Source organism: Nestor notabilis, unplaced genomic scaffold (assembly GCF_000696875.1).
Source record: "Nestor notabilis isolate BGI_N333 unplaced genomic scaffold, ASM69687v1 scaffold17085, whole genome shotgun sequence".
Taxonomy (NCBI): domain Eukaryota; kingdom Metazoa; phylum Chordata; class Aves; order Psittaciformes; family Psittacidae; genus Nestor; species Nestor notabilis.
The window spans coordinates 38,342-66,013 of NW_009930784.1; the positions used below are offsets into that span (position 1 = coordinate 38,342).

At 45.3% G+C, this 27,672-nt stretch overlaps 1 protein-coding gene across 5 annotated transcripts in view; it reads left to right on the forward strand.

The window, feature by feature from the left end:
* Positions 1-20,513, forward strand: part of PLD1 (phospholipase D1, phosphatidylcholine-specific) — a 41,956-nt gene extending 21,443 nt beyond the window's left edge. For 2 of the 5 annotated variants that reach the window (XM_010015588.1, XM_010015589.1), the window contains exons 14-25: positions 215-357; positions 3,428-3,556; positions 3,897-4,015; positions 4,197-4,310; positions 9,991-10,101; positions 10,821-10,909; positions 14,031-14,144; positions 15,571-15,620; positions 16,610-16,744; positions 19,071-19,224; positions 19,623-19,737; positions 20,289-20,513. In XM_010015588.1, coding sequence (XP_010013890.1) covers positions 215-357; positions 3,428-3,556; positions 3,897-4,015; positions 4,197-4,310; positions 9,991-10,101; positions 10,821-10,909; positions 14,031-14,144; positions 15,571-15,620; positions 16,610-16,744; positions 19,071-19,224; positions 19,623-19,737; positions 20,289-20,513 — 1,498 coding nt within the window. Of the gene's footprint in view, positions 1-143; positions 358-1,302; positions 1,417-3,427; positions 3,557-3,896; positions 4,016-4,196; positions 4,311-9,990; positions 10,102-10,820; positions 10,910-14,030; positions 14,145-15,570; positions 15,621-16,609; positions 16,745-19,070; positions 19,225-19,622; positions 19,738-20,288 lie in introns of all 5 variants that reach the window. The other 3 variants (XM_010015586.1, XM_010015585.1, XM_010015587.1) reach the window with 3 other exon arrangements.
* Positions 20,514-27,672: the final 7,159 nt, after the last annotated feature.

The window sequence follows — 27,672 nt, forward strand, 5'->3', positions numbered from 1 at the left end:
ATTCCTAGTTCCCACTGACATGTGTCCTCGTCACAGAGCAAGCTTTGGCTCATGGTTGTTTGAGTATCGATATACTTGATAATCTGTAATTAAAGGGTAACCTGTCCAGACATCACTTGCAGCAATGTTTTGTGTCTTTTAAGTCTTCAGCAGAGTATGAACGTGTCCCCCTGCAGTCTCGAGCTCTGTCCCCCGAAAGCCCCTTGTTCCAGAGAAATGCTGATGATGCCCCAGACACATCAAAAATGAAAGGAGTAGGAAAACCCAAAAAGTTTTCAAGGTTCAGTATATACAAGCACCTCCATAAACATGGCATGCACCATGCTGACAGCGTCAGCAGCATCGACAGTGAATCAAGTAAGGAATGTTTTTTAACTAAACAACATATATAAAGCATGAGTGGAGGTGGGTGGTTGGCTGTACATGCAGATTCACATAATTTCTAGGGTAATATGTTCTTTGTAAAGCAGGGAAGTTGATGAATTTCTGAAGTATCTGAATAATAACTGTGTGTTGTCGATATGTAAATTGGTGTCACTGCAAAATGTACAGGGAAAGTTTTGAGTGGATTTGCGTTCAGTTAATTAGCGATTGTCGTGAGCCATCAGATGACATGATGTAGTGTACATGATGCCTAATGTTTCTATTTTTGGAAAATTGAGAATTGACTCTTGCATTTTTTGACTTGTGTTTATTATAACAAGCAAACCAGATTCTGAATGTGATTATCCCCTCATAGGCCAGTGTTAACTAGGTTTGTATCAGTTCACTTAAGTGGAAGTATTCACACTTTACCCACTTACTAGAGAGGAGATACTATTCAACAGTTGAATATTTGAATGCAGCTTTTAATTCCCCACACTTAAAAACCGCTTCAGAGCTAAAATTACAAAGATCAGGTTGACATTTGTTCTAGTATGAAGTCCTTCCTGAAATCTGTTCCTGAAGTCCTCAGCTCTTAAAGCTGTATATTGCTTGTGGTGGGAACTTACTTGAGTTTCCACCAACCCCTGCAGATCTTCCTTCTGCCTCTGGCCAGAGGAAGCCTTGGTGGAGCATTGTTTGCCTTGGTTGCAGTCAGCTCAGGATGTAGCAATGGCTTCACTGCTTCAGTACATCTGATTTAAAACCAGTTGGGTCTTGAATTTGGTCCTTTGCATATTGGTCACTTGTAGTTTCAGCAAACTGACATCTTGTTTGAGCTCCTGTTGTGCAAGATGTCTTCAGACAAGATCAGGCACCAATGCAGCAGAAGTTGACATGTGGTTTTTGCCATGAATAGAGCATCTTGACTTTCTGCAGGTTACTGTAACCCCAGTAGAAGTCAAACGAATATAATCCAGAGTTTAAAGCCCCACCTGAAAATCTTCCATCACCACACTGAATCCAAACAGGGGCTCACAGAGCCTCAGGAGGGTAAGTGGAGGAAGGCAGAGGTGCAGACCCCTTCAGGCTTTAGCTGCGGATGTGTTTGCATTGTAACTGGTGAGAGTTAGGTTGGGTGCCAGGATCAGCTTTTGCTGCTTGTTAATTTCCCAGCATCCTTAGCACCCCCCTAAGAACATTCTGGCAGAAGAGCCTTCTCCAGAAGCTACAAAGACTGCAGCATAAATAAATAATAATTAAAAAAACCAACCAAACAAAAGAAACAACGACAAAACCCCAACAAATCAACAAATTTGCAATAACAACAACAGGGCACAGTTGAGGAAATAGCTCTGATTCTGGTAAATGATGATTTCAGCAGTTCTCATCCTGCAAAGGAAGGAACTTGTTACTGGAATTGGGAACTTCTGCACTGGATACTTTGAAGTAAGCCCAATGCAGGAAGACTTGCAGACAGAGAAAAAGGACGTGGCAAAGTGGCTGCTCTCAGACCTATGTTTGGATGAAACTTGGGACCTCCCTTTTGTCCCCCATTAAAGTCAATAAAAGCATACTCAACTGTGAAAGGATTTGGGTGGTTAAGAGCACTGACCTGTCCTGATCTCTGGACTAATGTTGAAAGGGCCTGTTTTGGTACCTCATAGAGATGCCTTTGAGTTCTGGTATAGGGTGAGGAGCAGTTATTTGACATCTTCCTCTTGCTAACGTTTTCTGCTAATTACCAATTCTGCATTAATTACCAATTATAAAATACTGGTTATACAGTAGTGGTAGGTAACAAGGAAGAGATGCATTTGTTTCATGGAAATTAATTGTGGTCTTCCCTGTGGTCACCTCATGCTCATTTATGAGTCAGCATACAGTCATCAGAGCTCAGTACATCATGAAGTGTGTTTTGGCCAGACAGCATGTCCCACCCATTCCCATTTGAGCATGCTGAGTCAGTGATTCCTCCACTCCACCTGGACTCTCACTAGAAACTCAAGCTTCCTAATGCAGTTGTGGTATTTACCTGCTGCATGGTGTTTTTGGCATGGCTTGGCTCAGCAGTGCTGGCAGGGCTTGCTTTGTGTGAACCAGTCTTGTTGTGCTACTGCCAAAGTGTATTTTTTGACTGTTGAAAGGAGGTTGTGCTAAGGGGTTTTCATGGTTACCTGGTGATGTGGTTGGATGGGACAAGGCTTCTGCTGCTAGCATATTACTGTGTAATTACTTCAGTAGTATTTGGCACAGTAGATGAAGACTGCTCTCAGGGTCAGGAAATAATGCTAGCTAAATGTTAATGGTCTAGGCCAATGTTTTTGGTTTCCTTAAAAGTAGAGAAAGAAAGAGTTCACACTGCACCAAAATATGCACTCTAGAAAAGGGATCCTGTTAGGATGGAATATTTTAGACCATTTTTAATCACCACCAATTTGGAATTTTGGATCCATTTGTTAACATTTAAAATTGTATCAAAAGATGACGTTGTTTGGAAATACAAAATTAAACATACTTAATGAAGGAACATGAGTTTTTTAATCGTCTTATTCTAGTTAATAAAGACTAGCTTCTGTTAGAGGAAATACACCCTCCCATAGAGGCAGAATTATAAACCCTCCAGCAGAGAAGTTGGAATTACTTCCTTAGTATTGTAAAATATATTAAGTGGATAAGTATGTGATGTTCCTGTACATACATCCACTAAGGTCAGTTGCAGCTGCCACACGGTAATGTCTTGGTGTCACTGGACAGTGGAAAGACAAATTATTATAGGGTGAGTTTTTCAGTCCAGTATATAGAGAATTCGGCATCTGCTTGTTGTTTCCATAACAGACTCCTAACCTATTCTGATTGTATAACAAATATTAACATAGGAAATAATAAAGTATTAATATACATCCTTTGAAAGCATCAGGAAGACTAGGGAGAAATCAACTTCAGCTAACTGAGACTGGCAGGTCCTGCCATTGCTGTTCTGTGCAGTGAGTCTCTCACCAGCGGTATGCGATGGACAGACATGACTTTGGAGCGTTTTTGTTGTCTTGTTTGCTTGTGACAGACAAAGGATCCATCCGCAGCTTGAAGACAGGTGTTGGTGAGCTGCTTGGGGAAACCAGGTTCTGGCACGGAAAAGACTATTGCAACTTTGTCTTTAAAGACTGGGTTCAACTTGACAAACCTTTTGCTGGTAAGTGCCTATGCACCCTGGAAATCATTACATTCCCCCAAACCCTCTTTTGCATCTTTTCAGCCTGAAACTGTAGTTTTTCCTGCTACTGAGACAGAGGTAATGAGGCAATTTTGATTTGGCTGCTAGGAAGAAGCAGCAAAACTGCCTTTGAGAGGTTCTAGGGCCAATTATGCCGTTCCGGTCCATGGACTTGGACTGCAGGCGATTGCATGATGATTATTCTGCACAGCCCTCGGTGCTGTTTCTCAGAAACTTCCATTTGAGGGGGGGATGCCACGCTTTTCCACATTCGTGTCTTCTTATTGAGGAGGTCTAAATATGCTTTCCTGTCCTGAAGACTTTATTGACAGATACACCACCCCGAGGATGCCCTGGCATGACATCTCCTCTGTGGTGCACGGCAAAGCGGCACGGGATGTTGCCCGACACTTCATCCAGCGCTGGAACTTCGCCAAGGTGGGGTGCGGGCATCGCTGTTGGGGACACAAATAAATTGTGTCCCCCTATTGCTGTTGGGGACACAACCCCTCCCTCATCCGTGTGCCCTCCACAGGCATGCATTTTATTTTTTAATGTTATTCTGCTGTGTTGCAGTGTCTTCGAGTTGCTTTTATTCTCTTTTTTTTTCCCCGGGCAGATTATGAAGCCCAAATACCGATCCCTGTCCTACCCATTCCTGCTGCCAAAATCCCAGCAAACTGCTAATGAGTTGAAGTATCAGGTGCCCGAGGCTGTTCATGCCACAGTCCAGGTGGGTGTTGATGGGCTGCTTACATTCTCCTAAAAGAGCTTGTTTGCATCTTTCCAGCAGGAAATGTCGATGCCTGACAGACCCTCTGCAGAACTTGAAATTATAAAATTACACAGCATAGGTGGTCGTGTCCTAAATTACAGTAAAATAATGCAACCCTTTCACTAGAAATGCATTAATTTATACCTCCACCTTTGAGGTAAAAGGACCAATCTGTATGCAGTACTAAAGTTGTGGGAACACCATGACTTTGTATGGCTGTGTAATTTGCTGTTTTGTTTTCTGCTGCTCTTCCTCTAATGCCTAACATTTATTTGTTACATTTTGGGAAGGTCTGATGGGTTGAGGTTGCCCATTGAATATTTATCTCGAATCTTAGAGCAGTCTACCAGGCCCCTGATGCCTCACTCGAACATTTGGTGGTCAGCTAGAGCCCAGCATTAAGTGGAATCTCAGAGATGTTGCTTTCTGAACTTCATCTGTATTTTATTATGCAGCCACTCAGCCCTGTGGGTCCTCTGCAGTTCTGCACAGTCAGCCCACAGTCTTATTTGTGACAATCATCCTCACAGCCATAATTGCAGAGATACCTGTATTTAAAAACCCAGTTAGCTAGACTGAGTGCATATATTGAATACTATTGTTACCCAGCAGACACATGGACTTGTTGAAGAATATAAAGTCAAAATAGTTATGCTGAAGCAGCGAAACAGTTGTGTGTCTGTGTGGATGAAAGATGTATGAAATAAGATCAATTAGACCAAAACCAGCAAAAATGCATGCCTTTGCTCTTTGTAAGAAGTGATCTACCCCAATATCAGTACCACTTGGGGAAGCTTGGTGTAACAAGACACATTTTTTCTGGGTTTGTGGGTTGCCAGGGCATTGTCTGCTCCTCCCCACATGGTGTGAGGGATGGCCAGCACAGGGACCTTGTCATGGATCTTGGGTGTGTTACATCAACGTCCAAAACAATGCTCACAGCTTGTTGAGAAATAGTCTGGCTTCAGGCATCATCATGCTTCCTTGTGGCTGTAAATGCCTCCCCAACTGTGTCCGTGACACCAGCTTTTTGGGAAACTTTGTTCTTATGGAAGTGAGGGGGCTTGTGTCCCCTGAGCGTGCTCTAACCACAATGTAAGCCTCAGCTTCTAAATCGTGGGGTTTGCTGTAGCAAAAAGTTAAGCTCTACTGGTTAAGAATTGGAAACAGTTCCCTAAGGAGAAACTGAACTGAGCATAGTCTAGGTCCAGATTTCCTTCAGTCCATACTGCAGAGCTGCTGGCTTAGGGCATCAGCCTGTGGAAAAGAAGGATGAAGCTCAAACAGTGACTGTTAAATGCTGCATACACCAGTGCTGAGTGATGGGTGAGCTGTTGAAAACTAGCCTTGTCACAGCATTGTTGGGGCATTGCAAATAACTGATATGTTCCAGGAAATGACGGGCTGTTCTCAGTGATGCCATAAACAGCAAAAAGAAAGCAGGTTTGTCTTGTAAATTATTCATTTGGAACTGCCTTGCTCATTTCTAATTTATGTCAAATTGCAGCATTTAGAGACTTGTCAGGGTAGCCCAGCCCTGCTTAGAGACAGATAAATAAAACCATATGATATTAGCCTGAAAGCATGTTGCCCTGCAATGTACCAGCCTTCCCAGTATGAGGGAAGACGGTGGGGAAGAGCATTTGCAGCACCAAGCATGGTGGAAGTGGTGAGGGTGGCTCCTCTGCCCAGGCTGGTGCACCCTGCGTGGACACAGGTTCCTTGACCCTGGGCTGCTTGCTTATGATTTCTGGATGATGTCCTCAAGGTTTGCGCCACGGTTTTGCATGCACATACTGTAACGTTGGCAGTCTTCTTCACAGTGTTGACACTGGCCTGGTTTCCATTGATCCCCAGATGACACAAGTGCCCTGAAGCATCCCTGTAGTCCCTGCTGTAGGTCAGTGAGTGGCTCAGGCTCTCCTCCTGTTGAGGGTTTCAGATTTGGCTGCTGCAGGAGGTGGGGAGAGGGGAAGACGCCTGCAGACTGGATCTACACACACAAACCACCTCCTTCCAGTTTGCCGGTTTCTGGAGCTCCTGGGATGTGCATCAGGGCGTCCCTGCACAGCTTCTCTTTTCCTGCAGTCACAGGAGTATCAACCTCTTATCTGTCCAATGTATTAGTTTTGGACAGGAGGGCTGCGGGTGCTTATGTCTCCTTCCAGTGGTACAGTCCAGCGCAGAAATAAGCAATTCCATAAAACCTTTCACTAACTTTTTATCCAGAAAACCTAGCTCAAATATTGTAGTTCTTCTTGATACTGAATCCGTTGCCTGGCCAACAGCCAAGCCCATGTTGTTCCCTGTTTTAGTGCTATGTAGGGACTTCAGAGGTAGAAGTTACTGCCCTGGGGTAAAATCCAGCTTCCAGTGCTTGTCCTTGGGTGTGGGGTGATTGAAGAAAGTCTGGCTGCTGATTTTCTTCTTTCTGAGCTTGTTCGCGAATCTGTCTTCAATTGTGGGCAGATCAGAGGAAGGGAAACACAAAGTATCTGTGGAGATTTCAATATTGCTGCAAGCCCAAGCCACTGACCTATCAACAACACAGTTTGACCTCATCGTACCATCTGGTTTTGCTCTACTTTGTCAGAGGAGAGGTGCAGGAAAGCATTTTCAGGTGGGTGGGGACCACGGGAATGCCCCTGACAAGGGCAGGGCTGGGAAGGAGGGAAGGAGCCTGGCAGCTCCACGGGTTAGTCAGACATGGTCTTTTACCCTTTTTCCTTTGAACTTCTGGGCTTTGCTCTCAATAGCGATGTGATTGCACATTGATTTTTTTGCAAGAGTCAAATAGCCATCTGCCAAAGGCAGTGTCAGGCTTTTTCCATCTCTGTCTCCATTCCAGGGTTTGCAGTTATCAGCCAAAGCCAGCACTGCAAAAGATGTTGCATGAGGCAATATCCAGTTCCTGATACAAATGCAATGAAAATTTAATGTTCTGGCAATGGCTAATAACATTACCTCTTTGAAGTCTGCATGAGAGCTTGCACTGTTCAGGAGTTATGCACTAGCCCTCAGCAAACATCAAATTTGTTGCTGTTGTATGGGTTAAAGAAGTTAAAGGGATGACAAGCACAGCTATTGAGGGGCCTGAGGGAGAGGAGAGGAAGGAGCATGAAGACACCATCTGTTGTACCTGGTGTCAGCTGCGTACCTGGTGATGCTGAGCCAGCCTTTTGGGACAAGCTGTGGCACATTGTTGTGGGGTAATGGTCCTGTAAGGGGAGACAGCTTGGTGTGAAGTGTAGCTGGGGTGCCGATGTGTGGAGGGGTGAAGAAGAAGGCAGGGAAGGGCAGGTGGATGATGCGCTGGGAAGCCATGGTGCTGGAAAGAGATGATGCTGAGTGATAATCCTGTTGCATCAGGTGGTATCCCTGGTTTAGAATAAACTTGTGTCCTCACACTAAAGTTGTCTTTCAAAGCAAGGGGCTTTGGTGCTGTTAAGCTCCCAGTTCAGAAAAGTACATTTTTATTCCTCATCCACAGCTGTTGCTGATGTAAATGAGGGAGTGGAAGTTACTTTGTTCAGTGCAGGGCTCAGCAGCTTATCTTAAAAAGGAGAAGGAGCTCTTTGGAGCGTGGACAAAGTTAACTGGCAAAGAGGATTAAATATCAGTACTTTGTACGCTAGGAAGCTTTCTGAAGCACAATCCCACATTGCATTTGCTGGAGGTCCTCAGTCCACAGGGACATGCTTCATGGCCCCTGGTTTTCACTGCAGCAGGAGAAAAGGCAGGGAGGAGGCAGCTCCTCACTGCCCGCTGTGTTGGTGAAGGTGGAAGGGCTGAAAGCTCCAGGCTGCACCCTGAGCTGTGCGTACAGAAGAATTAGCATGCTCTCTACCCAGAAAAGCTGCTTTTCTTTCGTTATTAATACATATGGGGGAATTTTATTCAGGAGCTCCATCTGCTGTGGTGCTCAGTGGGTTTTGGCAGTGCCCAGACTGAGGTGTGTAGGAGCATGCAGCTTTGGCTTTGCAAACCAAATGGATGATTAAAACCACACAGGCATGAGCAGCATTGCCTTGTGGAGGTCTATGCAAGCAAAGGGCAGCTGTTGGGGACCAGTAGAGGCTGTGAAGGCCCTTGCATTCAGGCTGGCTCCCTCCCTCAGGTATCTGTGACCCCAGTGCTCAGTTTGGGAGCATGCAGTGTGCTCCCTTTTGTTGGCCAAGAAAGCAGCTAAATGGCAAGAGTTGCAGGATCTGTTTTTCAGTGACCTGTGGGAGAAAGCTCCTTCTCTCTGGGTAAAGGAATTGGCTCAGGAGTTGTGTGGTACATAACAGCTATGACCCTCAGTGCCACTTCCACAGATGCTCTGGAGACAAGAGGATTGGTTTGGTCCAGGCATACAGCACCTGGACCATAGGGCCATATCCTTGTCCATTGTAACACTACTGGTGATGACAGTATGACAGCAGAGTTCAGGAACAGGGAGAATAACATGGAGCAAAGCAGAGGCTGGACATGGAGAACTAAAAGAAATCCACTGGGGGGATTTCCAGGGAAAAATCTTGTTGTGTCATGTAAAAGATCAGGATTTTATACCTACTGACAGATGCATTTCACATTTCTCTCAGCATTTGGATCTTGTTCTCTGTGTGACTGGCCCTGAGTGCTGGTATAATGGCTGTGGAAAACTATTTTAAGGCTATTGTTTCAATATTTTTGTCTTGAGAATGTTTAAGGACAGAGGGTAATAATGAGTAATTATTTCCCCGAGCATGTACTCTGCCAACACTTAATTAAAAACTACATTTCCATCTAGGAAAATGTCACTCAGGGCATAGTGTGGTTGCTTCTTGGCTCAAAGTGCAGGAGAGGAAGACGCTGTGGCATCTCTGGCTGTTGGGGATGGGAAGCTGTCTGCTGTGGGGCTTGCTCAGCCTGGCTGAGAGCATGAACAAAGGTTCTTTCTCGTATTGGTTTGGCTCTCTTGCACAAGAACTGCAGGAGGCAAGGGGAGAATGTGCCCTGGGGATCATGCAGTATCTACTTGGAAAGGGGACTTACAGCGAAAATCAATGGTTAAGTGTGAGCAGCTGAACTGCTATGAATTTTAAAAGTTGTATCACCACAAATGGGATGGCTTATGCAAGAATTTGGCAGAAATAGTAAATGACCTTTACTGCTCAGGGCAAAGACACGTCCTGCGTTATCAGACCGACTGTGTAATGATGTAGCCTGTTTGTGGGAAAAAGACATTGCCCCAGCTGGACACTGGCTTGCAAAAATGCTGGACAAGAGATCACTGTTCAGACACGTGCTTGTAAAGCTTGGAAGTATAGTTGTTTTAAAAGCAGTTTATCATGAGACCTTAAGCAAGAACAGAACTTCTTTGCTGCTTCTATTGCATCTAGAGCTGTCAGGTTGGAGAGAGCAGTAACACAGCAATGGGACACGGTACTTGGGTTTTAATCACAACATTATTAAGCATTAATACTGTTTTTGAGCAGCTTTTCTCCTTATTACAAATGCAGTGTAAATGGTAACTGTTGCACATACTACCTTACTTAGTGAAATCCTGAGAGGCAAAAAGTATGAGGGAAGAGCATTGCCTCTTAAATAACTCAGTTGCAATGCTATGGTGTCCTGGATGGGACAGAGCTGAAGGTGTTCATCTCTTGGTTTCCAGGTGATCCGTTCTGCTGCTGACTGGTCGGCTGGCATTAAATACCACGAGGAGTCCATCCACAATGCCTATGTCAGCGTGATAGAAAACAGCAAGCACTACATATATATAGAAGTGAGTGGCAATGAGGGAAAGCAGGAGGGTCCTGATGCTCGGGGCCTGGCTTGCAGCCATCAGGAGGGTAATGCTGCTTCTTGAGGTTTGGTCTAATTTTTTATGAATTTAGACACTTATGGTTATTAATACAGCATCTGCTCTGAATTTTTGGAGCTGTTTCCCTTGACTTCAGTGGTCTTCAGGCCGATAGGTATGTACCCCGACAGCCTTCTGACCATAAGGTGGAAAAAAGTAGACTTCTCCTTTATAAGCCTATTTGCAAAACTGCCAGCAATTTTCATGGCCTGTCCGATAGTCTTCTGTGTCGTCCATGGCTTTGCAGTGTCCCCAACTCATGCCCAAATGTTTCTCTCACAGAGCTGATCTTGGGTCTGTACAGCCTTGAGCTGAAGGAATCTCCTGTGCTGGAGTGACTCGCAGAGCTGGCTGATTAGAGATGCTTATTCTCCTCTTTTTCTCTGTCCTTCCCTTCACACGCCCCCCCCCCGCCTTTTATTTGGTTGCTTGTTAAATGCATTTTCCAAGGAGTGTGATTAATAAGGACTAATTAATTCCCTAAGCGAGCACAGACATGCATTATTTAATGATAATTTTTAAAAAGCATCCGCTCAAGTGGCACACAAACCAGCTATCTTGAGTTGCTCTTGGTCTGAAATAAGTATCTTTTTGTTCCTCACTGACAGTGTCTGACAGCGCTTTGCTTGCTTTTCCTGCAGAACCAGTTTTTTATTAGCTGCGCTGATGACAAAGTTGTCTGGAACAAGATCGGCGATGCAATCGCACAGAGGATTCTTAAAGCTCACAGGTAACCTGTTCTTAACAAGGCAATGAAAGTCTTCCAGGTGCATTTATATGGTGTGGTGTAAAATAATATCTTAATGAACACAACTGTACAATAGCTTTCCCACAGCAGAACCAATGTGGTCCAACGTCTGCTTGTGTTTGCAGCGGCAAGACTTTTGTGGTTTCTTTGCATCCACAAAGTGATTTTTCTGGACTTACTATGGTGCAAATGCGTTTTTAACTATGGAACATGTTTAAAAGCAAATTCTTGATACTCTGGTTCAGAGACACCTTCGCTTCACAGCCAACCAGTCTTGAACTCTGTGTGTGTGTGTGTGTGTGGTAAGTCAAGTTAATGGGTAAGAAGGTTGAACTAGGAATTGTGGTTTATTCAAATTATCTATAGAGAGTATTGGCTTCAGATAGAGGAAGCAAACAGATTTCAAGGATTTGACTGTGGGGTTCAGCTATTGTTTGAACAATTTTTTCTGGTAAGTGCTGGAGGGTATTTACAATCCCCATTGCAAGGGAACCATCGTTTGTTCCTGGATGGATCAAATCCAGCCATGTTTTAGATACTCCTTTTACTTCAGCACACCTAACCTGTTGTTAACATTAACACCACAGGTACCTGCTGATTATTAATTAACAAAAATATAAAAATTAAATTAATAAAGCTTGTCTTTGCTTTCATCCTGTACCGCCTTGTGTAAGGTTGCTCCTTAAGGTACATAAATGTCATAGTCTAAAACTGTATCCTGGCCTTGCTGGGTTGGTTCACAGAAAACTCTAAACTTCTTCCTTTCATTTCTCATGTGCTTTTGCATCATGCATGGAGATGTTTCTTGCAATTCTTACTTTCTCCATATCGTAATTGTCCAGAGCTATGCAGGGGATGCTTTCCCAGAGGTGTTCTCTCCAGAGTCACAGAAATATTTCTCTCTTTGGCACTTCAGCTTGGAAATTCCCACTTGGGTAGAGGCAGGTAACCCAAGACAGACAGCCACCAGGGAACAGAGAGAATCTGCAAGGCCACAGGAGCTGCCGTGAGCCAGACTTTGTTCAGAGGCACTGTGAAAAGAGGAGCACTATTCAGACTGGGAGAGCATGGGTGTTACCTGCTATGGGCAGAGTAACAGGGTGGAGTTGCTGATAATCCGAGCTGCAGTGCATAGCCCATATAATTGATATTAGTTAAGGATGAAAAGATGGGGTGGATATTCTTACACAGGGTAGATGAGGAGTGGTGCCAGTGCTGCTGGAAATGGTGTTGCTGTGTTTGCATTCAACCTCGAGGCTCGCAGGCAGCCAGACACGGCATCTCTGTGCTGGTTGGTGTACCCTTGGAAAGCCGCTCCAGACTGCCTTTCCTGCCTTTGAGAACTGATGGTATGGACCCTTTGCATCTGTTGCCTGCTTCTAGCAATGCTACTGAGGTAGCAGCAAATTCTCCAGGTAATCTGTTAAGATTTTCCTGTTATGTAAAGTTTACGTAGTGGGTATCTTTCTGTCCAGGTATCAGAAAGTCTGGCGCAAAAGGGAGTCACACGAATTCTTCAGTGACCCATTTTCGGATGTGATGCTCGCTTCTGTGTTACTCCAATTATACGTCTGTACTGTGCCAGCTTAATGTTGGTGATTTCTCAGTAAATATAAGATTCAAATTCTGCACACTCCCGAGTACTTGGCATTGCCTAAGATTAAAAGTAAACTCAGACCTAAATGGTTTGTATCATAATGCTCATGTTCCAACTGCCCTGGGAAAACAGGGTAGGTGACATACACGTTTAATTGTAAATTAAGGTCTTTAGTTAAGCTTGTATACTTCTCACTGTTCTAGACTAAATATTTTCTACTGATAATGTAACTAATAATGTTCTTTTCTTGGTTTCCTCTTTTTGGTTTTTGTGTTGGTTTTTTTTTCCCATGGGTGGCTCTCTAACTAGTTCAGTAAACACTGGGCTTGGACAAATAAGCTGCTTTTTGGGGAATGCTTTTGTTGGTAGATCTTTTTCATGATACAAACAGGCTTCATTTCAAAGTCTCTTGTTGTGTACAGTTAAAACCTCATTAGCTGTTCCTGAGATCTGCTGACAAACTAAGGCTAGTTTACAGTGCATAGCACAGCTATAAGGAAGCGCTGGTTGAAATAAAAGAAACAAGTCCTCACTGTCTCTCTCCCAGCTCATGAGACCCCCGTGCTTCATGATTCCTGGGCCCTTAAATTCATACGCACTTGCCCGAGGAAGGAATACTTTTAACAAAAATCGTGGACAGGTTTATCTTCAGACTGTTGCTGGAATGGTTTTGTCCTGGTTAAACTGTGTTTGCCATCTAGTGGCAGCACCCTGCAATGGAGCATCCTCCTCCGGTGCGCAGGGCAGGGGATTGCCAATACCCCAGGGTGCCTGGAAAGCGCTGGCAAAGCAGATGCGTCTAGCCTTTGTCAGCACAGAAAACCCAAAGGTGGGCTTTAAGAAAAGCCCCAAGCACTGCCACAATTGCAGCTTTTGTTCTAAGTCAGATCACGGTTATAGAGTATAGTTTAGTTTGGGGGAAATCTAGAACTGAGTTTTTGTGGATTGTGATGTATCAGTAAAATACTTGCCTTCCTTGAGCGATAGATGTTTTGCTTGTGCCCGGCGCTTATTCCAGCCTTTGTGATGTTTCTGACTTCTAAAAAACAGGATGAAGTGAGAATATCATGTTAGATTTGGGTTTTCTGCCTGTGGTAGCTTTGTAATCTTAGGCAGTTGTATGCACCAGTCTGCACCAGTATCGGTGTGACTGGACTATCAGGGTGCTCAAATGAACTTATATAGTGGCAGGCACAATCTGCAAAACAATTACCATGCCTTTGAGCTTTAGTGAAAATGTGTTTCTTTCCTTTAGCTTTTTTTGCTATCTGTTTCTCCTCCTGAAGGTCTGAGCACTTACTGAAGTACTGATGACAGGTGATGAAGATACATGGAAAATACACTTCATAGATGGAAATACACTTCACACTTTGCTCTCTTAAAATTTGTGTAGTAGCTGTGGATGAAAACCAAGTTGGTTAGCACAAAAAAAGTGAAACCAGGGGCATTCACCTTGGAGGAAGCTGTAACATTTGCAGGCTAACATTCCCCATGCTATCTTTTCAGGGAAAACAAGCGTTTCCGAGTATACGTGGTGATCCCACTGCTGCCTGGGTTTGAAGGAGACATTTCAACTGGCGGGGGGAGCGCGCTACAGGCCATAATGCACTTCAACTACAGGTACTGCAGGCAGCCCTGCTGTAGGCAGGGCTATTGGAGACCTCCCTGGTCACCTCTGCTGGCTGCTGGTGATGCCCAAGGCTCCAGCTGCCATCCACATGGCGTCATGCTAGATGTTGTCCACATGTGCACAGTGTTTGGAAAATGAGAAAACAGTAGCTTTCACTTAGTAGTATAGCTCATGTATTTGCCAGCATCAGGGTTTGCATCAGGAGGTGAGGCAATGCTAGCTGAGTAGGGAAGTGCAGTGGGTAAAGCCTGGTGCATTCTGCAGGCAAATACCGTTACAGATGAGGGGAAATCTGTGCCTCTGCCCTGGCATAGTGGGTCCCCCAATCCCCTATAGAAACCCACCAATTCCTGACTCTCAGTTGCTCCCCATGTGCAGCATAACACTTTCCTTTTAACTCATCAAACCAGTACTTCTTGACTCTTGAGTTCTCTACCCTCTCTACGGTTATGCTTTCCAGTATGCACATCCCATGGTGCTTACTATGGTTCCTTCTGGCAGCATCCCCATCACCATTGGAGCCAGGAGAGAGCATGCAGCCTTGCAGATTCTTTAGCTGGGCTTTGTCTCTAAATCTACCTTTTTGGCCAGTTCTTTTCCTGGCTCTGCCAGCAACAGCATATTCCCCAATGTGATCCCCCTGCTCAGGCATGGATGTTTTTGGGGGCCACTTGCAACCCAGTAGGTCTCATGGGAAGGAATGAGACACAGTGGTGCCAAGTAGCCCTGTGCTGGAAATGGGCTGTAGAGGAAGGCAAGATGGTCCAAGACATGATGGTTTTACTGGAAAGCTGCTGTGTTATGGTATGTCTGTGGAAACAGAAAAAAATCTTCCTTGTCTGCTGGTCTGCAGGGATCCTACTGCACATCCAGAAGGGTGAGTAGCAGGACAGGAAACACAAGCAGAAGGAAAGCAGCATGTCTCTAACTAGGCCCTTTTACCTGATCTTTCTTCTGCAAGGGCTACCATAGGTCTTGAGAAATTGCTCATGAGTTGGGTTCTTTGAATGAGATGCAGGCTGTGGCTTTTCCAGCCCAGCCATAATCACACAAACTCCCTGACCTGGTGTTCTGCACATGTTATTTTCTTAATGCAATTTCACATTCAGACCTGTGGCACAGAGAGTAGCAGCCCTGTTTGTAACACATTTATTGTCATTGAGGTGTGCTCTAGAAGGCAAAAATGCTCCCCAGCTCCTCTGCAGATTGGTATGAGCTCTTTTAGGAAATGAGCAGTCCATGATATATCAACAGTCATTTGGGAAGAATGTGTGCTCTGGAAGCACTGTGTTTCTTCTGCTTGTGCAGGGTATTTAAGAGGCATCTGTGTTTGTGATTTACCTTGCCTGGTTCTGCTTCACCATATGCTGTTCCTTGAGTTGCGGTGGTGCTGACGGCTGCCTACCTTCTTTCTAGGACCATGTGCCGAGGAGAAAACTCAATCCTGGCCCAGCTGAAGACAGAGGGTAAGAGCTTTATTCCTCTCCTCTGTTTTTTAGTCTTGGGATGCTGCTGTTTGATGGATACGTCTGACACAAAAATCAGATTTTCCAGCTTCTTATTAACATGGCTTGCTGTGACTGGGGCATCTCACAGCAACGTGTGCTATGGGTTCATGGGGCTGGTGAGTGACCTCCTCCTCTACTGTTATTCCATAGCAAGGTCTTTCGGATCACGCAAGCAAGCCATGGCCAGTTGTCAGACTTCATGCTTGGATGCAGCCCTGATCTGGAGGAGGGGAGGACCCCAGGGAGGAGACAGCAGAGGTTGCAGCTGCTCAGGATCGTGTTGATTGGAAAATGTCCTGGGGGCATGCTTTTTGGGAGTGACAAGCCTTCAGCCTCCCCTGTGAATCCCACCCTGCGTTTCTTTCTGGCAGTTGTCAAACACAGAGAGGAAAAGCCTGTCTAAGCAGGATGCTGTTTCTGAGCTGATTCCTTGCCATGAGGGTGCCAACTTGAAATTGCTCTGCTGGGAATGGGAGCACCATGAAAATCTACATGTCACAAATACTAGGGTGTATGTAATGCCTCATTCCTTCTGGGTCTTTGCATAAATCTGAACTGCAGACAAGTACATTAGGACATATTTCCATACTGTGCATGGACAGAACACCTGCTTCCAGCTCCTTTTCTGCAGGATTTGCAGAAGAACAGTTGCATGGTCCAGTTATTTTAAGACATTTGGGTCAATTGTGAGCAGTTGGCATGCTGCATGGGAGATCAGGGTAATTTCTTGCCATAGTGGAAGTATTCAAGCACGCAGTGGATCAGAGCAGCACAGGAAGCCCACAGGCAGCTTGTAAAGTCTATTTATGAACTAATTTCCATTATCTGTTTCTTATTATTTTTAAAGTCAAAAGTGAATTGTTATTCATGTGGGCCTTTATATAAAGGGTCTTTTCTCTTTCTTCTCTTTTCCACCTCCCTCATCCCTCATCTTGTTTAATTTTCAGTTGGAGATAAGTGGATAAACTACATATCGTTCTGTGGACTTAGAACATATGCCGAGTTGGAAGGGAAACTAGTCACAGAGCTCATCTATGTTCACAGCAAACTGCTTATTGCTGATGACAACACAGTTATAATCGGTGAGCAAGGGGGCTTGTGGGGGGGTTTGGACCACTCAATTATACCTGTATTAGACCCTTCATTTCTCTGCCCCGTATTCAGTGCAGGCTGTGCTGCTGTGTGCTTTTCTATGCTGTGATTTCTTTCTTGTGGAATATTTTGTTGTTTAAAAAGAAAAACACCCAAAAAACAAGTGCATAAGTTCATCAGGAAGGTAGGTAGGAGGGAGGAAAGGATGTGGAGAACTGTCATTTAATTTGTTTTTCTAAAATGGTTTTAAATCTCAGTGTAACAGTGAAGAGAATTCCAGTGCAGGGAATATTGTCCATCTGTCTTGTATCAAACTCTGCTCTAACTGGAAGACTTGTGAGACTTGTCATCTGTTCCTTAAAGAACAGACTGTGCCATAAAACTTGGAAGCTTTGGACAACATGTGTCATTTATCAGCTCCATTTCCTAAGAATGGGGAAATACGTTATAACAAGTAATAGATAACATTTCATCCATTTCTTTTTACCATATTTATTGTGAGACCATGCAGCAAAGACAAAGAGACTTCAGGCTCGGAGCTCTACATTGGAGCAGAAAAGCAGTTGTTTTGCCTGTTTCTTTAAAGAAACCTTTTTTGATCTGTTGTATTAGCAACAAAAGCTTTGCCAAAGAATAACTTAATACCAGATTTTTAAGACTCAGAATACTGCCTTCCTTCAGTGCAGAAGTTCAGCTGTAGTCTCAGATGACCTGTGGTTAGGTTTGCTCCTCTGTTGTTACCCTCTGTGGGGTCAGATCTCATCTCCAGCACACAGAGCAGCTCAGAGTTGGTTTCATCAGTGTTACAGCAGGAGCAGTGTTGTTGCAACTGTGATCTGGGGGGGGCTGAGACAGCTCTTTATTTCTGTTTTCTGTACCTCTAAGCCTGAGGGCAGATTTTTATGCAGCATTTGCATCTGTGCCAGCTGATGAGATGATGGGGAGGCAGTGTCATCCCTTTTCCACTCATGAAAGGCAGTGCGTGGAAATAATATGCTAATGGTGCCACTGTGCAGGAGAGACAGGTAAAAGGACAGAGAAGGGCTCAGCTCATTTTTCTTGTGGGAGGTGTTAGGTCCCCTTGAGTCAGTTCAGTCACTGGGAAGGCTAAATGGCTACCTGGTGCCTGAGGGTCTTTTCTGGAGCTGGGGGTTGTTTGGTCATTTCTGTGGGTTAATGATCTGACTCCTATCACTGGCTGCATCTTGTGTTTCCTTTGGAGCCCAACAAGTGCTGTGGTGTCTCCAGTCCTTTCTTTCTGATGGCTGCATGGGACAGAGAAACTGGGTTGGGGGATAAAGCCTCAGCTGGTCTCAAGCAACGCTGTGGGTGTCAGGCCCTGCAAGAGGAGCTCTCAGCACTGTGCAGTCAGGGCTGGAACCGCCGTATGCACATAAACCCTTATGTGAGCATGGTGGTGCATTTTCAGAGGGACCTCTCTGCAAGGCACAGCCAGAGGCATGCAGTAGAAATGCAACAGACGAAACATCTGCTGCCCTTCAGCAGCACTGGACCGAAGTGGTTATTTCCCAAAGTGTGAGCCAGGAACTGTGTACAGAACACCCATGGATCCCACCGCTGGGGAGGTGGCCCCTCTGCAACCCTCCGGAAAGCACACCTCCCCTTGCTGGTGTCTGGGTTTTCCACAGTGTGCGGTAATGCTGCAGCAAGCACAGGGCAAGGAGTAGAGAAGAAACACGTCCAATAGTGCGAAGGTCACACAGGGCCTTGGGGGACCTTGTGTCTGCAGACATGAAGTGTGGTCCTGGCAGGACAGGAGGGCCTGGGTGTTGGTTACTCACAACAAGGAGATTACATCCTTCTTCCTAGATCTCCCTCCCCCCAAATCCCTTGCTTTCCAGATGCAAATGAAAAGCTTCCTTTCTTTACCTACTAAAGATGAAAGCAGATTTACCCATGAAGCCCCTCCTGTGTCAGGTAGCCTCGTATCCAAGCCAAATGCAGTTAAGCCCTTTGAAAGCTGTGATATCCTTCAGCAAAAGTATCTGGGAAGTTTCAGAGAGAGTAAACTTTTAAAAACATTGGCCTGGGCTTGGCTATGTTTCAACCTTCTTCCAAGCCTGAAGCTTTTGAAGCCTGCAAAAATTAGTTGGAGGGGTTTTTTTCCCTTCCCCAAATCCTGGCTCTCAGGGTCTGTGTTTCCATAAGAAAGCCCTCTGGTCAGAGTTTTACCTTGCAAAGCCATAGATGGTCCCCCGTGGAGATGAGACATGCGGAGGGTGGTGATGGAGGGTGTACAGGAGCACCTCATGCAGCCGTGGTGCATTACCGGTGCTTCGTTCTCCCCCTTGCCAGGCTCTGCCAACATCAATGACCGCAGCATGCTGGGGAAGCGGGACAGTGAGATGGCCATCATCGTGCAGGACACTGAGACCATCCCCTCTGTGATGGATGGGGAAGATTACAGCGCTGGGAAGTTTGCCCAGTCCCTCCGGCTGCGGTGCTTCAGGTGGGATGCACAGGGCTGGCAGTGAGTAGGATGCAGGCAGGGCTTGCTCAGGCTTTTGCCTGCCCACAGCCTTTCAGACCTATAGAGTTGCTGCCTGCTCAGGTTTAGCATTGCCTGGCCCGGAATTAGCCCAGACTTCTGCTGCTGTTTCACTGGCATTTCTTTTTCTCCCTCTCCCCCTCCATTTCCCATCTGGACAGTTATTGCACAGAAACAAGAATAGAAAATTGAGCAGTGTTACAGCTGAGAGACTATTGCAGGGGACAGGAGCAGGAGGGTGCTTGGAGCACACGGGGTTTGGCAAGTCCCAAGGAAATTTTTCATCTCCTGGAATTTCTCAAGACGGGGAGTACCCAGTGCTTGAGCTTCCATAAGCATCAATCACTTTGTCCTCTCAGGGTAGTCCTTGGCGGCTCTGATCTCAGTCCGGAACACCAGGATCCTGTTTGTGATAAATTTTTCAAGGAGGTGTGGATTTCTACAGCAGCTCGCAATGCCACCATCTTTGATAAGGTGAGGAATGTGGTGCCTTTCCCTTCTCTCCTTCCCACACAGGGGCAGCAGGTGCCAATTGGAGAAGCAGCACAGGGAGGGCAAGTGCAGCAGGTCCAGCTCCTGGGGTGGGACCTTCAGAGATGCTTTCAAGGAATGAGTAGTGTTGGATGCAAGAGCTGTGAATAAGACACTGGAGTACGTGCATCCTCAAAATGTGACAGCAGCCCAAGAAGGCAGCAGTTCTGATTTCTCCTTTTATTTGTATCAGTTGTAGCTCCACTGAGTGGCCATGGTGTACTTACTGCTTCTAGCTGGCGTAACTGGAGTAGAAACAAATTTTACTTCTGGTTTTTAATGAGCTTTTGCAGTGATAAGAAGAAGCCCTGGAGCTTCCCCTCTGCCTGTTCCAGCCATATCATAGATAGGCACGTACATCTTCCTTACCCATTCTCCAGGCTCTTAATTAAGTCACTTCCATCCCAGGGAATTTGTATTAGACGTTTTCTCAGGAACTCTGCATTGCAGTATTTCCCCTGCAATAACATGCCACTTCTTTCTGTTTTAATCAGGTTTTTCGATGCCTTCCCAGTGACCAGGTGAATAATTTAACCCAACTGCGTGACTTCATCAGCAAGCCCAAATTAGCAAATGATGATCCTGTGAAAGCAGCAGAAGAACTGAAAAAGATTCGTGGGTTTTTAGTACAATTCCCTTTTCGTTTTCTGGAGGAAGAGTACTTGCTTCCCTCTGTTGGAACAAAGGAGTCCATGGTACCCATGGAGGTTTGGACTTAAGAAGACTTCTTTATGTTTTAAAGTGGTTCTCTAGAGACAAGTTGATGAACAATACGGGATTTTGGAAAGCTTTTTATTGCTGAGAGAGGTGATAAAAATCTCCACCAAGTTAACGTGTCTGCCTTAAGGATTTTGGTGGAGGAACTCAAAGCAAGTCAACACTAGCAAAGGAGAGAAGCAGAAAGACTTGGAAATTATGACAAATGAGAAGTTTAACCTCTGAAGGAGTTACTTCTTAAGGCATGTTCTGAGCATCTAAAGGATGCAGGCCACTTCCTAGGACAGGAGACAAATTCCAATCGCTGTTGTTACTACTGCCAGCTGTATACTGTGGTTGCATATGTACTGTGATTGTGCTGTGGCTGTGCGGGAATCGTAGGCTGCGTGTGCTTCTAAGGCTTTTGGGAATCTGCTCCTTGGCTTGCTGGAGTCCCCCATCTCACCCCTTTAATATGCCATCGGAGCATGCCATACAGCTCTGGTGCTGTCAGGAAGTGCTGTTTGGTGCTGCCTTAGGCTGTCCTGCAGCTTGCGAAGTGTAGGTGTTCCATTTCTTAAATGGAAAGGAACTAACAGTCTTGTATCAGAATCAGCATTTTGGTCTGTTCTCCCCTCTGAGGTTAAAAAACCTAACTGTTTCTATCACAGCTAGAGCAATCAGCAGTCCTCACATGTAGCATGGCACTGCCTAGGTCTTGGCAAAAGGCAGCCTCAGTGGAGCCGGAGGTGCTGAAAATCACCGGTGGTTGCTGGCCTTTGCAGACATGCAACACGTCAGTTTGTTCAGACTGTGTGTGGAGGCTTTCTGCAGGAGAGGATCAAGGTTTAAACTCAAGCCTTAGATCATCTCTGGAGCTGGAAGAGAGCGAGGCACTGCCTGTAGTGGGACAGAAACTTGAAAACTAGCATGGGCTGAACAAAGCTCTGGACTCTGGGTCCTCCATTCATGCATTTACATTGCAGTACATAGGTAGACTTTTCTTTCCATCCCTTTCCTTAAGGAAGACAAAGGCCATTAAGCTAGAGCTGATGCCATGCTCAAACCGAGCTGACATGTCGCTTTGTAGGGGGGATGAATGTAATGGGGAAGGGGAGCCATTAGCAAAGCCTTTGCTCTTTGTTATTAGACCAGCCACAATCTTTGAGCTCAGCCATGCAGGATGCGTCTTCCTAAGCACAGGTAGAACTCAGCATGCCCAACCCTGTTTTCCATTTCTGTAAGACAATTTCCAAAGCTATTTTGCATCTCGCTGTGCAGCAAAGCAGCAATTCCATTTGGCATCCCTGGGCAAAACACTACCACTCCTGGCTCAGGACCTCACATGGTAGGTGTTGTCCTGGGTCTACTCCATCTGCAATGAGCCGTGTCTCCCAGTTTCATGTCCAGCTCCAACTGCAATCCCAGGAGAGGTGTTCCCTGGCAGTCAGCAATGCCGTGTCAAACACTAGGAGATCAGACTGTTAGAAATACCTAATGGGAGTTGGATCTGGAGAAGTGGGAGGCTGCACTCCCCTGCTGCTGCAACGTCCAGTGAAAACCCCTTGCTAGCTGTATTTAACCCTGTGCCCAACTCTCCTTAGTCAAAAGACCAGGTGAACTATTTACTTCAGTTCACAAGCAAGTTTGTTTTTATCTTTCCTGACTCTTCCAACAGTCTTACTCATTTTTTAACTGGAAAAGAATCACACCAGTCGCCTAGCTATTCCCAAAACGTAGCTGGCACCACATTTTAGCTGATTGCCTTTGATGCCTTCAGAGACGTACATAGGCACCAGATAATTCTGTACCTGCTACATCACCCAAGTAAGTAACACCTCCAGACATTCTTCCAGGGCAGCCTGAGTCTCACCCCTTTCCTACAATTCCCACTGTTTTACACTCATGTTTTGTAGATACAGTTGCCTCTTATACTCCTTTCTGGTTGGTTCACCTGTGGTCTGGCTAGCCTGATGGAAGTGCATTGTGCAGCATTTTAAGTGATGATCTTTGGTCCAGGGTGGTACACTGTTAGCAGATAAGTAGGTTCCCTTTATTTTTGATTTTTCCCTTTAAAACAAATTGACCTGGGGTCACCCCCTGCAGAACCAGAGCAATATGTGCTCCCACCATTTGCAATCAAGAAAGATCAAAGGTGTCTTGTTATTTCACATCTGTGCAAGTTCAGACCTTTTCTCTCCTGATATGTTTTTAGCTGTTTTAGTTTGAACAAAGCTGCTAACTTTAAACAATTACAGCCTGTCAAAGAATCATTGTAAGTCACACAGATCTGTATTCATAGCTGAAAAGGAAGCATTCAACCCCGCCACCCCTACACGTGAACCTTGAAGTGCAAGACTCCTGTCATCTTCTAAGTGCTCTTATTGTCTCCATCCTCATATTAGCAAAGACTTTTGTAAGTGTTAAATTATCCTTATATTGTCTCTTAAAGTGGTAGGTAGCTCAGTACTGGGGCTTTATAACTCCAGTGGCATTAAGTCCCCTTCTGCCAGGCTGCTTTGGGGAAAAAAACAGCCAGGTTCTGCAACACTCAGCCCACCGCATGATGGATGCTGGTCCCAGGCAACACAGCAGAGCCACGGAGGAGAGGTTTAATTGGCTGATTATGTATGAAAAGGTGCTAATTAAGAAGGTCTTTTGTTATTAAAATAGCACAGGCCTCACATTGGCTCTCTGTCCAAAAGGAGGTTTCCCTCTGTGGGAACAGAGGAGCTGTGCTCCTAAACATCCCTGTGCTGTTGCTAAATTCCAGATACCAGGAATTTAGTAATGTTCAAATGCTGGCAAGGTGTGCAGGGCAGCCTTGGCACAGAGCAGAGAGCCTGGCATCCCCCAGGGCTCAAGAGGCCACAAAGCCCCCCATGGATGTGGCATTGCTCACCCCAAACAGATGCTGGGACTGGAGCCATTTCCAGTGAAGGCACAACACGTTGAACATGTGGGCTGTGCTGTTCAGAGCTGGCTCCTTGCATCCTGTCAGCTAGAGATTTATTTCTTATATTAAGAAGCCTGTGAGATTGAGCACCTTGAGAGAGTTAATTTCTGCATCTATACAATCACTACTTCTTAGTCTGTAATACCAGCGTGGGTTTAATACCTTCAAACTGGAGAGGATCACTCACAAATATACAATACTGTAACAAGCAATGTGGGTTCAAGCACTAGCAAACCCAGGAACATGAACTGTTTCGTGTAGTGTTTATTTGTTGGAACTATAGGAAATGAGAACTTTTCCCAGGCTTAGTCTTTATTTTGAGTAGAACACTTCCCCCCTGCCCCCCTTTAATTTATTCCTTAACACATGCCACCTTGAGAACTCACACTCCTTATCATGTCTCTTTAATAGTCTGATATTGTAAAATGTATTCTGTTGTATAGGTGCTGGACTGGATAAATGTTTCACTGTAAAGTTAATGGATGATTTAAAAAATGAGGGATAAAATGTCATCATATGTTGTAACTTTACTAGAAAATGATTTGTAGAAGAACTACTCCAGTGCTCCATGGCAGATTTGAAGCGCTCAGCTCAGTTTCTGGTTTCTTGGTCTCAGTTTGTTGCTTGACTTGGTGTGAGCTTTACTAGATTAAATCCCAATTGCTCCATTTTCTTTTGATGAGGTTTCAGAACATAATTTTGCAATCCTGGTGCTGTCCCTGGGGGAAACCTCACTGCAGGTCTTTCCTTGCTGTGGGACCCTGATACTAATAATTTAAAATATCTTTATTCCTTCCAAGGAAACATCCATATACAATCAAGCTCAGATTTGGTTTTCTATTTTTATTTCAGTGTAACAAGACTTTTGTGCCCTGCATTTGTGGGTACATCGAAATAAAAGTCTGAATGGTCCTTTAGGTTAATGCTGTCTCCTTCTGCCGAATATAAAGACCCAAATCCATGCTGGTCTAAACTGACACATCTCCGTCAGCTGTGGAGCTGCTGCGCTGGTTTTCTGGCAGAAAGAAAGGACTTGGTCTGTAGAATGCAGTGGTGGTCAAGGTGAGGAGAGCAAGTGGGCTCCAGACCAGGTACCAGGGGTAGAGGTTGGCCCACAAGATGGGACTACACTCTCACATTTTGTGGCTTGAAACCAGCAACCTCTCCTGTGCAACTGAGGTACTGCTGAAACCAGGAGCTTTGCAGAGTCGAGCCTTAAACCAGGAGTGTAACGCCATAGCAGTGGATCAGGTTAAGCATGCAAAACTAAGGTGCATCAGAGTGGAACAGACCCACAGACTGTCCATCAACCACTGAATGCAATGATCCTCTTGGGGGTTCTCTTTTCTCCTTTTTTTAAAAATTTTTTTTTTATTTCCTTGCCTGCTTTCTCATTGTGTCTTCCAGTATTTGTGGTTATTCTATTTTTCCTTCCCAGTGTGTTTTCCTAAACTCTCCTCCATGTAAACAATTCCGTATTACCTCTTTCCTGACACTTGGGAAATAGAAAAAGTGTCAAAAGTCACAGCTCTGGGAATGTTGGGTTTAGGGTTTGTTCTAAATTGTGTGTCTAGCTAAACTAATCAACAAAAAAGGAGCTTCCACTTTGGGTATGTCTCCGTGTGTTTCTACCTTCCAGTGGTGCAGGTGTGAACACTGAATATCCCTTCTGTGAAGGCTGCTGGAATTGAGTTTTGTGTCCTTGTTTCTGCTAATGATCGCTTTTCTTTCCACTCTATTTCTATCTGGTAAATGAATGTGTAATAATGGACTGAAAATACAGATGATCATCATATCCAAATGTTTGGCCTTGCTCTCGTTTCCGCTTGGTTTTGGGACTGTGGGCACATGCTGCTTGTGGGCTGAGTTCTGCCCTTGTCTTGCATAGGCAGTGCTGCCCTGGCAGCCAAAACATGATGGGAAAGGGCTCAGAATTGCAATGAAAATGGCAAGACTTGAGTCATTTGTCCTAGGAGGGAGAAATCGCTGGAATTAAACAGCACAGAAAGAGAAAATTGGATTTCTTAAAATTTAAAATCCTGTTTTAGAGGAGATTTAGTAATCCAAAAGCACTATGAAAGGCACAGAATCGTCTGTCTCCAAAATAGAATTAACTTGCCACTGTCCCCTTTAACTTTCAGTAGAGGAAATTCAGCATAGAGAGAGGAAAAAGCAGATTACTGGTTGTCCTCCAGGGGGAGAGAGATTAATAAAGCATCAGTGGCATTTCCAAGCTCTCTTGCAAGCTGAAAACATATTAACTTCTGTGTTTCTTAGGTTTCTCATCTCCTTCTTCAAATGCCAAAGGGCTCTCCGCATCTTCAGAACTTCCAAATCCAATCTGTGCTCTTGATAAACACAATAAACCAAGATAACAGAGCCAGAGCTTCAGGGCCAGGAGTGTGCTGGTAGAAGGCAGGGAGCTGCTGATTGACACTCGGCTTCTGCTGCCGCTCCGGCATCTCACAGCTAATTACATGCTCACTGCGTCATGCTTATGAGGCCTTGCAAGCAGAGATAACAGCAGTAGGAGCAATGCAGAGACCTGCCAGGCGCTGCTGTGCACGGAGGTGCCACTGGCAGCAGGGCGGGTGTGAGGGTGATGGCTGCAGTGGAGGCAGAGAGCCCTGGCTGGCTCCCGCTTGCCAGCATCGCTTGGTTTCAGTGTGAGCAGCACAGGAGAGCCGCGGCATCTCAATGCAAGCTCATCTCAGTGTGAAATAAATGTGAAACTACAAATGGTCCTGATCTAGAAAGCAGGTATCAGTTTGTAGGAAGGGTCCTTTCATTTTTCTGTGTGATGCAGGGGCCCAGCTTGAAGGCAGTGTTGCTGCTTTTGCTGTGTTCCCTCTCCTACGCATAGGCGCGCAATGCTTTTACCGGGCACAACTTCATCCACATCCATCAGCCCATTAAAAACATAATGAACACCAACTTACAGGCTGTAGCTGGCACAAGCCATTGCAGGAACGTGCATTCACTTGAACTACTTGCAAAGCCTCTACTTTGGCGGCTCCTTGATGAGCAGAGATGCAGCCAACATGTACCCTCAACACAAAGTGCCATCGCTGGTTTGTTTAATAGACCTGTTCTTTCCCGGAGGATTTCTCCAGCAACTTTTGTATGGAAGCTACTCCTGCCTCTTCCCACAGCTCAGCCTCTCCATTGCTGATGTGTCCACAGCCATCCTGTGCTGGAAGCTGGAGAAATCCTCTCCTCCACCCCAGCACTGAGCACATCTGCTCTTTGGGCCTCCGTTAGCCATGCATTTATGCACTGAGCTCTCAATGTCAAAGTTTTAGTGAGTGCCAGCCTTCCGCGTGTATGAAATTACTAATATGCTGTAGCTGGTTTTGTAGAGGAGGAAAGTAGGGAAGGAAGAAAGAAAGAAAAGGTTTTGTGAGACAGGTCTAAGGGCACATGAAGAAACAGGTTTCTTCTCACTGCTAAAAATCAATCTGTTTTAGTTTCTCTGTAATTGTGCTGGCCCTTCAGAGTTTCAAGTACGTCTCTGAAGCACTGATGTGGTGGAGCGAAGGTTTTAAGAGCGTGAATCACAACAGCACTGAGTGAAATACTCCTTTTTTTTATTGGAAAAATTAAAAGTGACAGTTTCAAAATTGGTTCCACTGCTTTGATTGATTACTCAGAATATTTAGCTCAAAATTATTATGGCAAGATTTTCTACTGAGGCTCATGGCTGGGATGGAAATTAATTTGGAGGGGAGGAGGGGAAGTTCTTAGAAAAGAAATTATTCTGCAAAGGAAACTGTTTATACCCAGGATCTGTGATGAGTAATCTCTCCATATTCAGCCTGATCTTGATAATTAAACATCCTGTGAGTTCCTGTTTGAGGACAAAGGAGAGGAGGCCAGGAAGATAGCGTTATCATGGCTTCACAGGTTCTATTATCTGGAGATTACTGGTGCTCAGCAGAAGCTGGGAAGCTATGTGCCTGCTGCTCAGGAGCTGTGTGTGCTCTGCTGATGGCCTGGCCATATGGTATGTTATAGAACATTGAATGGTTTGGGTTGGAAGGGACATTAAAGCTCATCCAGTTCCAAGCCCCCTGTCACGGGCAGGGACACCTTCCGCTAGACCAGGTTGCTCAAAGCCCCTGTGTCCAGCCTGGCCTTGAACACTGCCAGGGATGGGGCAGCCACAGTTTCTCTGGGCAACCTGTGCCAGGACCTCACCACTCTCACAACGAAGAGCTTCTGCCTAA